We start from the raw sequence: 15,101 nt of genomic DNA, 5'->3' as shown, positions 1-15,101 counted from the left end.
ACTCACTCTTAAAAACACTTCAAACTCTTATAAACACTACAAAATAAATAGATTAAGGAATTGGGATTCGAATAATGGGCACACCCATAATTTCGGAACATCAGATAGCACTGCCCGACCCACTTGTATACAGCTCCAGCCTCTTCCTCTTCTCTGTTCGGTACTTCACCATCTCAACACACCTCGTTGCGCCTGCCGATCATCTTTGTCCACTCAACCGGTGGGCTGCTCCGGCCTTCAAACACCGTTTCTGCCCATCCAAGATGGTGAACTGATCTGCTCCGGCCCCTTCCATTTTGCCCAATCACATATTCAATCCTTATTTTACATGCACGCATCTGAAGAAAGCCCACCACCGACTTCTCAAACTTCATCGGAGATGAAGAGGAGGATTGTCATTAGTATGATACTAAAGTGGCTTGTTTATTTAATAAATCTAAGTTGTTTTGATATTGCGTGTGGTAATTAGATGGCACACTTTATTGTGAGTAGTAACTAGATGTCAAAATCTCCCTACCCGAAAAGTTATATGTTATTTAAGTTATTGTGTTGTTTTTTTTGTAGTTATATAACATTGTTTTCAATTTTTCTCTCAATCTTGCTTTCCCTCTCTCAAAATCTCTCTACCATTTTCTAAAACCTTTCTTAAAACAGGGTTAGGAGACTTGAGAATAGGTCGCAGGACTGTAGCTGATTCGATCCTAAGATAACTTAACTCGCTCAATATTGAGAGTGAGTATCACACAATTGTCAAATCCAAATCTGCTATCAAGAAAAGTGCAATCGGTCTATTTTCAACCTTGAGATGTTATGTTTTGTATTTTATTGACCAAGTGTGGAAGCCCCTTAAAGTTCATTGCCCTATGAGTATCCTTTTGTCGGCCACATTCTTATTTGGACAAAAACGAAAGATTGGTGCCTTTATGTAAAGTGGAAGATGGCCCCAAATAACAACCATCACAGATCAAATTAGGCCACAGAGACAAAAAAAATGGCGGCCCAAAAAGGGAACAGAAACAAACTGGAAAGATGGAGGTTATAAGGAAAACTAAAGCTGAGAGAGAGAGAGCCCAAATCAATCATAATGTCTTCAACAGCATGCTCAGCAAACAAGACAGCAGCACATGATGATCAGATTAACCAAAAGGATATAATCCAAAAGGTTGATGATTTGATTATTGTTTCAACAACCAACACAATCAATCCTTCTCTATACAACCTCCAAAAAATTGACAGAAAAAAAAAAGATCTAAGGCACAACTAATCCAATATAGAGCCAATGCAAGAGGTGAAATATATGTTATTATATATAGATATCTATAACTATATGCTTATAGGACTTTCATATATCAAAAAATGTGGGTTTGGGAGCAAAAGGGGTATCAAAGATCATCATCATGATATCACAATTAGTGTTTCGGTATTTTACTTTAAAGGCGATCGATGTGGGATGCCCTTCCTTTTATGCAAAAGCTTCCTTGGATTCAACCCTGACTTCACTTGCCATGCTTTGATCTCTTCAGTTGATTCAGCCATTGAGATAGACGATTTCATTTCGCTCGTATTGGGTTCTACATTGTGATTCTCCTTCCATGAAATCTCGTTCGGATCCGACTTTGATGTGATGCATCTACAGCTTTGATTATTGAGTTCCACTGGAACCATAGAGACCTGAAAAAGTTCATCAATGGCACATCTTCATGTCATTTATGTGCAAGTGAATGAGAGTCTACAAGTTAAAGAAAGTTTTATTTACTTTGCAAGCGATCGAACAGAAGCGGTTTGGCAAGTCTTGTATGTATCTCCCACAAGCTTCACAAGTACCTCCAAACTTCAATTTTGTCGATGGTTTCGAGTCTTTCGATTGTGGCCGGGGACTCAGATGAACAGCCTTCTCCCCATTTATCTTATAAGTCTGGTGAACCAAAGTCCCAAACTTTAACATAATCAACTTAGGTGGAGGGGATGGATATAAGAAACTATACATTTAGATTAGCAAGTTAAATCACTGTTATCTGATCTAAACCGAGTGTCTGCAACTCGAATGTTCTTATCAGACAACTAACTGACCTTACTATATTTGATTGCCAAGATAATTCACGGGACATTAGATCCTACACGATTAGCCATTGTGACTCGTACACATTTGCTCTAAGCTCTTTATTGTTTATGTATCTCTTCTCGATCACTAGGTCAACCTACGGTAGGTAGTTCGTTCTTACTTGTACTAACACATTGCTGACAAACCTAATCATTGGCTAAAAGAAATTCCAATGTGCCAAACACAAAACAGTGCTGTTTTATGGTTGAATTCAATGGTTCCTTGGCTTTCAAAATGGTTTATAATGCTTCTTATTCATTTGATCAAAACATGCAACCAGAAGCAACAGCTAACAAGACAAAGACAGCTTTAGGACAAGAAGTTTGTATAATTTAAGAAGGTAACAAAGGAATACCTGAATATTGCAACAATCAAGATGGTTCTGCAAGTCGGGAACACGAACGACGTACTGATAAACATACTTGCAGATCTGTAAACGCCGATGAATGCAATGAGATATCAAGCAATGCCTGCAGATGGCAATACCACAATCTATGCAAAACACATTCTTTTCATTTTTTCTATTGTTTTGATGATGAACACAAGAACCAAAAAATTTGCTTTGCAATAGGGAACTAAGCCAATCTGCTTTCCTTTTCTTCAGATAAATCTTGCATCCTGCCTGCCAAAATGAAAATCCAAACAATCCAAATCAAACATCATCAAATTCAACATCATTAGGGTCTGGCAATTGTTTGAATAAAAACAATAGATTATACTCTCAAATCAGTCACAATCAAACAACTAAACTCCTAATTCCAAAATTATACGATACTTGAAGCATCTAAAACACAGAACACAAAATTCTAAATCAAACGATTACAGCCAAACATGTTCCTCAATAATCGGAAAACTGTAAGAAAGCCTCAAACAAAGTGATCCAATAACACCCAAAAACAACATTCGATGATGAACAAGACAAAGAAGAAATTAAAAGGAAAACCCCTGGAGAAAAACATCCCCAAGACAGCAAAATACAGAGGAAACTCAAATCTCACCATATACAATTCAAATCGAAGCAAATCCCACTTCTGGGTCGTCGAAAAACCGATAAAAAACAACGAATTTCTGGGAAATTTCTTCAATATATTGGGAAAAAGGGAAGAGGAGAAGAGAAATCAGATAGAGAAGAAAAATGAAGAGACAATAGAGACTGACTGTTTATGCGGCTGCAGAGTGAAAACTGAATAATAAAAATAATAATAAAATAATAATAATAATAATAAAGAGAAAAAAAAAAAGAAAAAAAAAAGGGGGAAAGTAGAAAATGGAAGGTGAAATGTTTTTGGAAGCCACTGCGAGACCAGTAGAGCCATTAGAGTAAAAGGAAACAGTGTGCAAACGGCGGGAAAGACGAAGGGCTTTGGGCCGTTGGATGGGAAGTTGATCGGACGGTAGAGATATTGTAATCTTTTCGAGGTTAATGATGGGAGTTGGATTGTGTGGGGTCCAATACGACAAATAAATTCGTTTCGCCGAAATATCCGAGATTTACGCGATCGCCGTTCTTCCTCTTTATTATAAATTTATCATTTCCAAAATTAAATTTTACAACCATATATATATTTATCTACCAATCAAATTTAAGTATTTCAACCTTTTTGTTTTTTATTTTTTAATTATCAACTTACCATAAAAGTTCCTTTTTTTTTTTTTCTTCTTTTCTTATTTATTTCAATTATCTTATCATCGTACCTTCCAAGTTTTCAATTTTTGTTGAAACGTTGGTTTTAAAATTAATATACTCTAATTATGTTAATTTCTGATATTTTAAATTAATATATATAATTTTTCAAAAAAAATACACTAATTTTTTTTATTAAAAATATACTTATTAGCTATTTTTTTCCTATTTTAAAATTTTTAAAATTAAAAAAGTAATTTAAACCAAAATACTACATAAATCTAAAAAATTTAACCATAAAAATTAAACATGAAGTACATTAAAATTTAAATACCATGTATATTTGAAAATATTTGAAATTAAAGCTCTTAAAAATCAATTTTAAATAATTTAACCCTCAACATTTTCTTCAATACAACTTTAAAACTTTTTCATATTAGATTTTAAAAATATTTTATTATACTAAACACAAATTAAATAATTAATTTTAAACAAAAAAAAAATCTTTAAAATATTATTTAAAAAACAAAATTCCGTCCTATATTTATAAATGGCTTTTTATATGATGACCAATGATTAAATAAAAAGAATATCATAGTTTATTGTTCTTCTTTTATTATAATTATTTATTATTAAATATTGGTATTAAGTAAAAGTTAGTTGAGAGGATGAGTAGACTATTTGACACACATCATTATTGGGTATAATAAAAGTTTGATAATATTCCTACGCACAAACAATAATAACTCTTAATCACTAACATTATCCTTATTATTTAATTCTTCATTTTCGATCGCATAAGTTTTCGGCCACTAACAATTAATATCTTTCGGACCTCCGATATTATTGATTTATGTAGACAACTATTTTTACACATCGCTCGATGCTACTCAAATCTCATGACTTGTCTAATTTTAAATGTCATGACTTGCTTAATTTGTACAAGAATTTTTCTTGTCGTATATCAATATAATGGGATGATCTATTGTTCGGATTTTTTTTTTTTTTTAACAAATTTAAATGAGAGGCTGGAAATATATATAATCCTATCTTTTTTTTTTTTTCATAGATAATTTTTTTGATGTGACATTGATGCCACATTATAATGTCTATTTTTCCGACATAGGTGGGAAAGGAGGGAGAGAGTGAAAACAAAATACTCGATAGTTTGGAAAATATTTTTGGTTCGATTACGTTTTTAACCAAATATTGTTGTTGTGGTTGTGATTATAAGTGTATAATATTTAAATTTAAAATTTTTATAATGAGTTACATAATTTGAGATTTTTTAATGGTTGAATATTGAACTATATAATTTGATAAGTTATATTATTTTGTTTTAAAATATCAAAATTATCCATTTAATTAACTTATAGGAATTAACCATTTAAATAAATATTAGATGAAAGTTAGCTATATAATTGAAAAAGAAAATCAAAAGAATTCGTTTATTTAATTGTTTTGCTTTTTTTTTTTTTTTAAGAAAGCATAAATGGATGAGAATATTGGCTCCAAAGGAAATCCATATTGTAAAATTTATTAAAAAAATTTGGTAGTAAAAATAATATTTAATGGTTAAATTTCTGAGTGTAGTTTAGGTTGTAGATTTAAAATTATTCAAGTTTGACCTAATTAATCTTATTTATGGGATGATATGAATATCAAGCAAGTAATTTTATCTTATGATATTCTACAAACGAGATAACCCGAATCTTATTTTTTAATTTCTTATAGCATTCTTTCTAAATAGGAAAAAAAAAAGTCGGATAGAGAAATTGAAGAAGAAATAAATGAAAATAGCTAATATTAAAGAAAGTAATTATCCATTAAAATATTATTCATACAAATTTTATTTATTAATGGTTTAAAAATAAAATTCTAAAAAATAGGAGAGAGAAATTGAGAGAAAAGGATGGAAAAACATAATTGTTTAAAATGTGTTTGGTAATGTATTTAACTATAAAGTAAATAGATACATAAAAAACATAAACCTTTTTTTCAAAAAAAATACAACAGTCAAAATTATATTAATTGAATTACATACCAAATATTATGACTTTGGAGTATTTTTAAATGCTCCATATGGGTCAGGTAATCAAATACATGCGATATGGACAGACCTATCCTTTTATAAAAACATCATGGCATGGCCCCTTAAGTTACTTTTCAGCTTGGGTAGAATTGGACGTGTAGTACTTCTCTATACATGATCCACACACGCATACATGGACCTACCAGAAACTAAAAAAAAAACGATTCGCATGACATCATAGTGAATATAAATGTTGTAAGGTATGCGTTCGTACTAATCATAATAGAGAAGTAGCCCGATGCATATGATACACAACAATGCATGAGGTCCAATAACTTAAAATCATGACATAGGTTTATGATGCAAGTCATACCTCTATTAATTAACAACATAACGAGCCTACGAATCATGCATACATATTCTTGTCAAACCTTTCGTACTTACATAGCTTATATGACACAGTGTATTGAAGTTTATGTATCATAGAATATCAAGACCATAAACATGATTCTAGGACATGACATAATCACATTATAGCATAGATTACAAACATGACGTAGCATAACATAACATGACATAACAAAGCATCACAATCATAGTTATGATACGTGCAAGGATCACCAGGTATGCACCACATATATCGTACAATTCGTCAACCAAGCTAACAATAGAACCACTTCCAGTATTATAGAGTTTAAATGATTTTTCTATAAAAATCACTAGAACGTCAATCCAATATAATTACAACTTATTAAGTAATAAAATCATCATTTAATTTTTTTTTTTTTACCTAGAGATTAAAATTGTTATATATTTGAAAGTATAAAAATTAAATTATTTCATTTTAAAAGTTTAAAAATTAAAGTTAGAAGTGGAGGAATTGAATTAACTTGCTTTTTTTCTTTTCTTTTTTTTCCTAACCGAGCTTTTCATGCATTTGTCACGCAACTGTGCAACTTTCTTTGTCGCACCCCTCGTCCTCGGATCAATTGGCTAGGAAATTTTACCGAGTGAATTTGATGGAAATAACTATAGAAATTTATGAATGAAGTTTGAATATAATTTTCATCCACGTAGGTAATTTATAGTAAAATTAAGAGGTCTATTTTCCGAATTTAAAAGTTTTAAAGGGTATGATTGCAATAAATTAGAAAATGAATTGTTTTATTTTTTTTTTATTGATGATTTGTGACAGGGCGGAAGGGATTAAATTATGTTTGGTTGGCAGAAAATATAAACAAAGATTTCATTATTAGTTCATTTTTATTTATTTATTTATTGATTTATTTATTTTCATAAAACAGTGGGTGATGGTCAAATTTCTTGGGTTGCCCTAATTTGTAGGGTACCAACAAACAGAGGACCAATTATTGTGGGACAAGTCATGATACTTGTTTTTTTAAATTTTCATGGTTGTCCAAATTATTGCTGTAAAATCAGTCCTTTAATTAATTAATTTAAAATACGAATTTTCTCATCTCTCAATGATATTTCAGCGGAATCTTTTAATTTTTTTCTCCGATAGATTTTAGTTAGAAATTAAATGTAAGATTTATACTGGTAGGACTTATTTGGATAAGGACAAATACTTACGTGTGGTGAATGTAGACGGAGAATGGTAGAATTATACTCAACTAATAAAAGGATAAGTTATCTTAAAAATAAATTTGGAAAACGAAATAGTTTCACCGTAATCATAGCATTTAATAGATGGTACAGGTTGTGTTTGTTAGACATATTTATATTTCAAAAAATATTTATTCTAAATTAAAATATTAAAAATTTATTAAATACTCGATAAAATTTAGTAATCTACTATTTAGAAGTCTAGAAGAATTATTAGACTAATTATAAATATGAACTTAATTTTCTAGACTAATCAATAATCATACAAACTAAGAAATACAAAACAATATATCTATTTTGGAAAAGAAAAAAAAAAGAAAAAGAAATAAGAGTATATATGGTCGAGATATTTCTTTACCCTCGCTAATTAATCTTTATGGTCATTTTATTTTGATTGATGTCATTAGGACGATGAATCTTAGGTTGAATTGGAACTTGAAGAGCAAATTAAGGCGGGTGTAAAGAATAGTTTAGTTGGAATAATTATTTTATGTATGATGACATGTGTCTTGTGGCCTTGCACATGTCACATGTGTGATATGTTTGATGTTATGATATGTGTCACTATGACATGCCAAGATATGGTATAAATGAAATGTCAAATTATGTTATGAGATGTCATGATGTACTATTATATTATTATGTTAGGCCCGATATGTTATGATGTGTTTTGAAATAAGAAAATCTCTAAGCTATGAATTAAAAGTTATGCTACGAATGAAATGATTTTTAAGAGATTATGCACGCATATTACCAAGTATAATACGTGAGGAATGATTGAACTTATTTATAATGGAAAATTATGGAGACCTCAAACATAATTGTATGTTCACGTGCGTCGAGATACTTCTCATTTATGATGAGTATGGACGTGTACACTATGAGATGGAAATGATCATCGTATTTATCATAATGCTATGACGGTCGTTATTCCCTCCTAGTGTTCAACAACAACACTAGAGAGCTAGCCTGACCAACAAGTTTAGAGGGTGTGCGAGCCCACTTGATAGGCCCAAGCTTACATATGTGGGTCGTATGTAGAGTAGTACTACTCATCCAATTTGCTCGGATTGGAAAGCCGCCTAAGAGAGGACGGTTTTAAATGATAGTTCTCATCATTTTTGAATGTATTTGCATTTCCTGACCAAATAGTTGCATCACTTACTGAGTATTTGTTAAAATACTCAAGCCTTGTGCTATTCTTAAATCTCAGGTGAAGGCAAGGCAAGGCAAGGCACCTGTGTTGAAGATCATGAAACGTGTTGAAACCTGTGTTAGGGCATTGACATTTTTATTTTGTAGATCTTAGGTTAGACTAGGACATCGTTTTAATCTTTTCTTTCATTTTATTTATATTTTACATCGAATACTTTTCGTTATTTTGTTTTAAGGCTTTGAATGCAAACGTTTAAGTCCATGATATCGTTTTATGAATGTGTTTCCACGTAGAAAGATCACCTAGAGTAGCTCTATTTCAAAAGTAAATTAAGGACATTACAATTGTCAACGTGATTCCATTTGGAAATGTCTCCCATGAATAATACTGTTTTTTTTTTATATATGGAATAAAATATTGAATATCATCTATTTTGTTTTTAGCTCGTAAATAAATTGGTTTGGAACTCAAGTTGACTTACGCTCTCTATATCCTTCTCGAGAGTAAGCATTTTTGTTTGTAATTTTTTACCATATTTACGTAAACGAGAATGAGTAAATGTTATCCAAATTGATTTTCCGTGATTTTTTTGCCATTAACGGCTATATTTGTGAGGACGATAACTAGAAATTGATATAAGTAATATCTAAATAAAACTTATATCCAAATTACTTTTTTGTATCATCCATAACTTTTTATCTGATCATATTTGAGAGAATAAAACGAAAATCAACTTTGTCTAGGTTTGTTTTTTACTGAATGAAATCAAGGGAAGTCAATTTTGACTCTTGTACGTGATTTTTAGTTTAGTCTCTTATAAAAATTTCATTTTAAAATAAAATAAATAATATTATCTAATTAAATAGATTTTATTTTTGAAAGTCGGGATTTTTTTTTATTCATTTAAAAGTATTTATATCATCACTATTACCTGTTTTCTAAAAAAAATTAAAAATTAAAAATTTACTTTTTTTTAAAATTCATTTAATTTTTTTTAATCGAGGTATTAAATTCTTTTCAGGTATAAAAATTTGAATAAAATAAATAAATAAAATACTTTAATTCTGATAACATATTATTAACTCCATTCTAATTAATTAAAAATATATATATATAAAACGGTCTAATAATCGTACTTAATTAAAAAAATATTAATGTGATTATTGCATTTGATATGACCATGGATAATATAGTCAACTATGAGTTAACTAGCTAGTGAGGAGACCTATCCTCTTGTGTCGTCCCAATAAATGTTACCGGCCGAGAAGGTAATGTTTTTCCACTCATAATTTTATTAAATAATAATTAAGTTATTTGTATGAAACAGAATAATTCATATTTGAAAGAGATAGCAAATCTTTGGTTATTTATGTTTGGGAAAGAAATAAAGTATTAATAGTTTTATTTAAAATGAAAAAGATTTGAAGGGGTAATTTTTTTTTGCCTCAGACAAATGTAAAAAGATGAAACTAATGTAACAGTAAAAAAAACTGTCCACACAAATACTGGTAGAAGCTAACTTACGGGATGATTGGCACACATTTAACATCCAAAAGATAGAGGTATTGATGGAGCTAACTTATATTTAACATTTTTAATTATATAAATTTTTAAGGTAAGAAGTCAAACAAAAAAAAAGACAAGGACCCTCTAATCTTAGGACAAAATCTTAATAATAAATCTATATTTATTAAACATTTTATAATCACAAATTGATACAACATTCATGTTTATGAGGATTTATCAGAAGCTGAACTATAATCAAGTTTGGTGGGATGGATTGAATTGACCGACTGGACCACATCGCCCATAGGCTGTTTATGACCTTCCTGCCCTTCTGAAAGAAAGTAAATTGAGGGCTTTTCTGGAAGTGGAATCTCCAACTTCCCTTCCAACATCTTGACGACCTTCCCCATCGGCGGCCTCATCTCGGGCTGGTTATGAAGGCACCACATCGCTGTCTGCACCATACGATTAACAATGCCGAAATGGGCTCCACTGTCGTACTGATTCCTAATCCGACTGTCCAAAACTTCCTCGATTTTCTCTTCCACGAACGCCTTCTCGAACGCCCAACTCGGGAAGTACCAAAATGCGCTCTCCACCGCTAATCCTTTCGTATCGAAATTTCTGGTCCCACTGATAATCTCGAGTAGCACCATTCCGAAACTGTACACATCCGCCTTTGTCGTGATCGAATGCGAACCCAATTTCACGAGCTCTGGCGCCACGTAACCGGGCGTCCCTCTGATTCGAGACATACTCACCGCCGTCTCGTCGTTTTTCCTCAGTTTTGACAGCCCGAAATCGGATAATTTCGGGCAGAAATCGTTGTCTAGAAGGATGTTTTCGGGTTTTATGTCTCGGTGTAGCACCCATTCCAGACATTCCTCGTGTAGGTATGCGATTGCTCTGGCGACTCCAATGGCGATTCGGTATCGGATACCCCAATCGAGAGATGCCGTTTCTTGATCTGTATCGGTTGAATCGGACGGTGGAGGCTTGGCGAAGAGGAATTTGTCGAGGGATCCATTGGGGATGTACTCATAGACTAACATTCTTTGACCCTTCTCGGCGCAGAATCCCCACAATCGAAGCAAATTGAGATGGTGCATTCTGGCGATGATGGTGACTTCTGACCAAAAGTCGCCATCGCCGCCAGTGATGTTCTTCAAGCACTTAACGGCGATGACACGTTTGTCCGGCAACTCCCCTTTGAAGACTTCGCCAAATCCCCCTTTTCCGACGCTGTTCGAGAAGTCGTTGGTGGCTGTTTTCAGCTCGTCGTAAGTGAACCGTTTCGGCCCACCGGCGGGGAGTGATTCTAGACCAAGCGTGCGAGCCATGTCTCTGTATTTTATAAATCTCTTCAAGAATGCACAGAAGAAAACCGCTCCGGAAATTAGTTCCGCGATGAATATAGTGACGATTATCCATATGTTTCTGGTGGTGTTGTCTGTGTTGTCCGGCGGCGGCCGGAGGCTGATGCGGATTGGGCATGTCGATTGGAGTTTGTACATCATTCCAGTGAAATTTGACCGATCTGTTTCCGAATTGTCGACCTTTACGAAGGCAGCTATCTTCATCCCTGGCGACCACAACCCGTTCGACAAATTGTCTAGCTGAAGTCCACACTGGGAGCTGCCGTCGTAGGTGAATGTATACCCCACGCAGCTCGAATTCTTCAAGCAATTCGCTTCACAGACTGAAATATTTGGGGTTTGCAGGGAAATTTGTTGAACCCCACCTCTGAAATTTACAAAATCGAGCGGAAGAAACTTAACTTTCTTCGATATGTTGAGTTTCCGACGGCATCCTCGCCGTGCTCCGCCACGAGGATCAGGGCTGAATCCGGGAGCGCAGACGCAGTAGGTGGAATTGTAACTGCCACTACTCATACAGATAGAATTTGAGCCACAAGTGCCATAGATCTGACACAACTCTACGTGCGCTTGCCAAACCACATCCCACCGCCGGGGAATCGGGTTGAAGCTGAAAATCTTGAGGTTCCCGTCATCGTCAACAACCAATTTCCTCAGCCGGGTCATGTTATAATCATTTGGGTAAATCGCGTTTTGATTATCTCTGTTGATTTTGCCATTATTTTCAAAATCCTTGAAGGGGTTGCCGGAATTCCAGTACATCAATTTATCAAACGTCAAATTCACGGATTTCTCAAACGCATATTTGCCGTTGTTGGAGACTATAGTGGTTCCGTTCAATGTCTGATTGGGCAAAATGGTGTTGGTGGGGAATTGGAAGCTTTCCCATGTAGCATAAATCAAATCACCATCATTGCGAAGGATTAATTTGGTCGAATTTGAATTCACTGAAACAGCGTTTGAAGGCCAGAGATTGCGGCCGGAGCCGTCATCAAGATGGAGCTGGCCTGAGGCAGTGATGGTGAGAGCCGCCGAACGGTTGACTGGAGAAAGACGATTGGCAGACCAAACGACAGCGTCTGTCGAGATGTTGAAGTACCAAACAGAGAAGAGGAAGAGATTGGAGTTTCCTGGGAGTTGCCGGAAGCCGGCGGCGAAAAGGGAATTGGGGGAAAGAAGAAGGAGATTTTGGGTTGGACGCCATGGGGATTGAGAGATTGAGAAGGCGGAGAAATTGCGGGGATTCGGCGGCGACTGGGAAGCGGCCGGAGATGTGAAGAAGAGAAGGAAAAGAGCAGAGAGGGCGAGAAGGAGAGACATTGTTAAGGGTCGAGGAATCAGCGAGTAAAAGGCATGGAGATTTAATTGGTGGTTGAAGAAGATAGAAGAAATACGTATGGTCAACTAAGGATTTGTTAATAATTTTGAAGAAGAATTAGAATCACACAACGCCGCCGGCGGTTTTTGAAGTTGTGATGATGGAATGACTGAAAAATGGAGCATGTGGGGAAACACGAGTTTCTCTCTCATCTGTTCGTGTCTCTCTCATCCATTCACAGGCCTTCATGGCAGCTTCGTCAAGCAGGCCTTCGCCGCAGCTCCCTCGAGTGACGAGTAGGCTTTCAACCTTGGCCGCAGCGCCTACATTTATTTATTACTTTTTAACATTTTATATCATTTTTTATTTTTTTTTTAACCACATCCACAGGCTTCATATTTTATTCATATTTTCTTCCGTGTTTAACGAACTTGAAGAAGAAGAAAAATAAAAATAAAATATCTTTTACTTTTACCTTTTTCTTAAAAGTATTCTTTAATTTTGAGGAATTTTAATATTACCATTAATTTTTAAAAATATTTTTATATAATTTAGATTTAGAAAAAGAAGTTTCAAAATACATTTAAATTTTCTAAACTTTAATTAATATTTTTTAATTTTGAAAAATACCTTCCAACTTAAAATAGATTACATTTTCAAAATATTCATAAACTTTAAAAAATTAACATTAAAAAGTATGAAAATAATCACCTAATTTTTTAAATTAAAATTTAAGGATATTTTTGAAACTTTTTAAAATTTAAGAGTATTTTTTTTTTCATGTAACAAACTAAATAAATAAATAAACAAATAAAAAATTATATATAAAAAAAATAATAAATAAATAAAACAACCCTTCCCCACCTTCCTATCCACTAACCTTTCATCATTTCCCCACTTATCTCATCTCAACCCTAAAATGATAGTTTTCGAAAGAAAAAAACAAAAACAAAATAGAAAATAAAAATATTGCTGATACGAAAATAAAAAGATGGTATATACAAACCAGTAAAGAAACTATAGTAATATTATATTTAATGAATAATAATTTAAACTTAAATGTTTACTTTCTTTTGTTATGTCACATTTAAAAGTGTTTTCGAAACACGTAAGTTCATGACTATGTTTTAAGATGAACATGACGTTTTATAGAAATTTAAATAAAGTATTTTTGCATTTAATGTTCATGATATGTATAACCTTAAATTAAGTAAAAAATTTCAAGTTGTTACATTTTAAACATTATTAAAAGTTCAAGAGTATTTTTAAAATAAAGTGATAACTATTTCTATCGAAAACTAATTGTAAGTGTATTTTTTTAGATTTTTTTTTTTTTTTTTAGTTTAAGAGTATTGAAATTTTTTAAAGTACTCCGATGGTTTTAGATAAAAGATAAAGTATAAAATTTATGTGTATTTTTATTAATGATTTTAAATATGTCTATTTATCTTTTATTACAAACTCAAAGAATAATAATTTAAAAATTCAAAGGATTTAATTGCTGCAAAATTCAAACTTAGTATATTATAATTATTATGTCGTAAATGCGACAAACATTGAAATTTTCTGTAAAAAAAAGACTTCGAAAATTAAAATAAAAAGTTGAAGAATAACAGTGATCTATTTTATTAATAAACAATTACAAATTGATGGCCAATTATTGAAATGGGTCATTAGATATTGTTTAGTTGAGTTTTTTTTTTTTTTTTTTTTTTTTTCCTTATTTTAAACCAACTAGCAATATATTATATATATATACACGCACACAAGGAAACTCGACCTTTCATACTAATAAATTCAACTAAGCTTTAGTTCACAAATGCTAAAATTTCTATTCGTTCCAAATTATTGCAACTTTTAGAAATTTGATCTTAACAATCTTGTTGAATTATATTATTTATCAAATATCTTAAGGTAAGAACACTTTTTTTAGATTTAAATTCATGAGATCACATCGGTTGTGGAGGAAAACGGAAACATTCCAATAAATAAGTGGAAATCTCTCGCTAGCATACTTATTTTAAAAATTTTGGGGAACCCCGAAAGAGAAATCCCAAAAAGGACAATATCTGCTAGTAGTGGGCTTGGGCCGTTACATAATCACTCCACAATTAAAAACCCAAAGAGGATAATATTTGCTAACAGGAGGGCTTGGGCCGTTACAGAATCACTTTACAGGTAAATTTGATCACATTAATCTTGAATGATTCTAAACTTGCAAATAAACTTAACTTTTAGTTAAAAGAAAGCACAAATGTTCTTTTTACTCTATTTTTCAAGTCTTGTTTATACAGATAACATGCACGCGAGACAACTCTACAACTTCGTAAGATATAAACTTAAATAAATTAAAAATCTTTAA

General features: G+C 32.4%; 2 protein-coding genes across 2 annotated transcripts; both read right to left on the bottom strand.

Moving 5' to 3' along the window:
• Window positions 1-1,284: 1,284 nt before the first annotated feature.
• On the bottom strand, window positions 1,285-3,327 carry LOC111463631. Its single transcript, XM_023107655.1, has 4 exons — window positions 3,100-3,327; window positions 2,457-2,723; window positions 1,757-1,915; window positions 1,285-1,671 (listed from the first exon to the last, which is right to left on the bottom strand). The coding sequence occupies exons 1-4, from the start codon at window positions 3,100-3,102 to the stop codon at window positions 1,426-1,428; spliced, it is 675 nt and encodes a 224-aa protein (XP_022963423.1). The 5' UTR covers window positions 3,103-3,327; the 3' UTR covers window positions 1,285-1,425.
• Window positions 3,328-10,208: 6,881 nt separating this feature from the next.
• LOC111463621 (G-type lectin S-receptor-like serine/threonine-protein kinase At1g34300) lies at window positions 10,209-13,112 on the bottom strand. The gene has a single exon (XM_023107643.1). The coding sequence runs from the start codon at window positions 12,739-12,741 to the stop codon at window positions 10,270-10,272; it is 2,472 nt and encodes an 823-aa protein (XP_022963411.1). The 5' UTR covers window positions 12,742-13,112; the 3' UTR covers window positions 10,209-10,269.
• Between the last annotated feature and the right edge of the window lie 1,989 nt (window positions 13,113-15,101).

Source organism: Cucurbita moschata, unplaced genomic scaffold (genome assembly GCF_002738365.1).
Source record: "Cucurbita moschata cultivar Rifu unplaced genomic scaffold, Cmos_1.0 Cmo_Scf00002, whole genome shotgun sequence".
NCBI lineage: Eukaryota > Viridiplantae > Streptophyta > Magnoliopsida > Cucurbitales > Cucurbitaceae > Cucurbita > Cucurbita moschata.
This window is presented reverse-complemented; position numbering and strand designations above follow the sequence as displayed.

Bases quoted from the DNA above. Each gene is read 5' to 3' on its own strand.
- LOC111463631 (XM_023107655.1), bottom strand. The intron at 1,916-2,456 runs GTATTCCTTTGT...TTGGTTCACCAG, and splicing joins TTGATTGTTGCAATATTCAG to ACTTATAAGATAAATGGGGA. The intron at 1,672-1,756 runs GTAAATAAAACT...GAACTTTTTCAG, and splicing joins TCTGTTCGATCGCTTGCAAA to GTCTCTATGGTTCCAGTGGA.
- LOC111463621 (XM_023107643.1), bottom strand. From the start codon at position 12,741: ATGTCTCTCCTTCTCGCCCTCTCTGCTCTTTTCCTTCTCTTCTTCACA.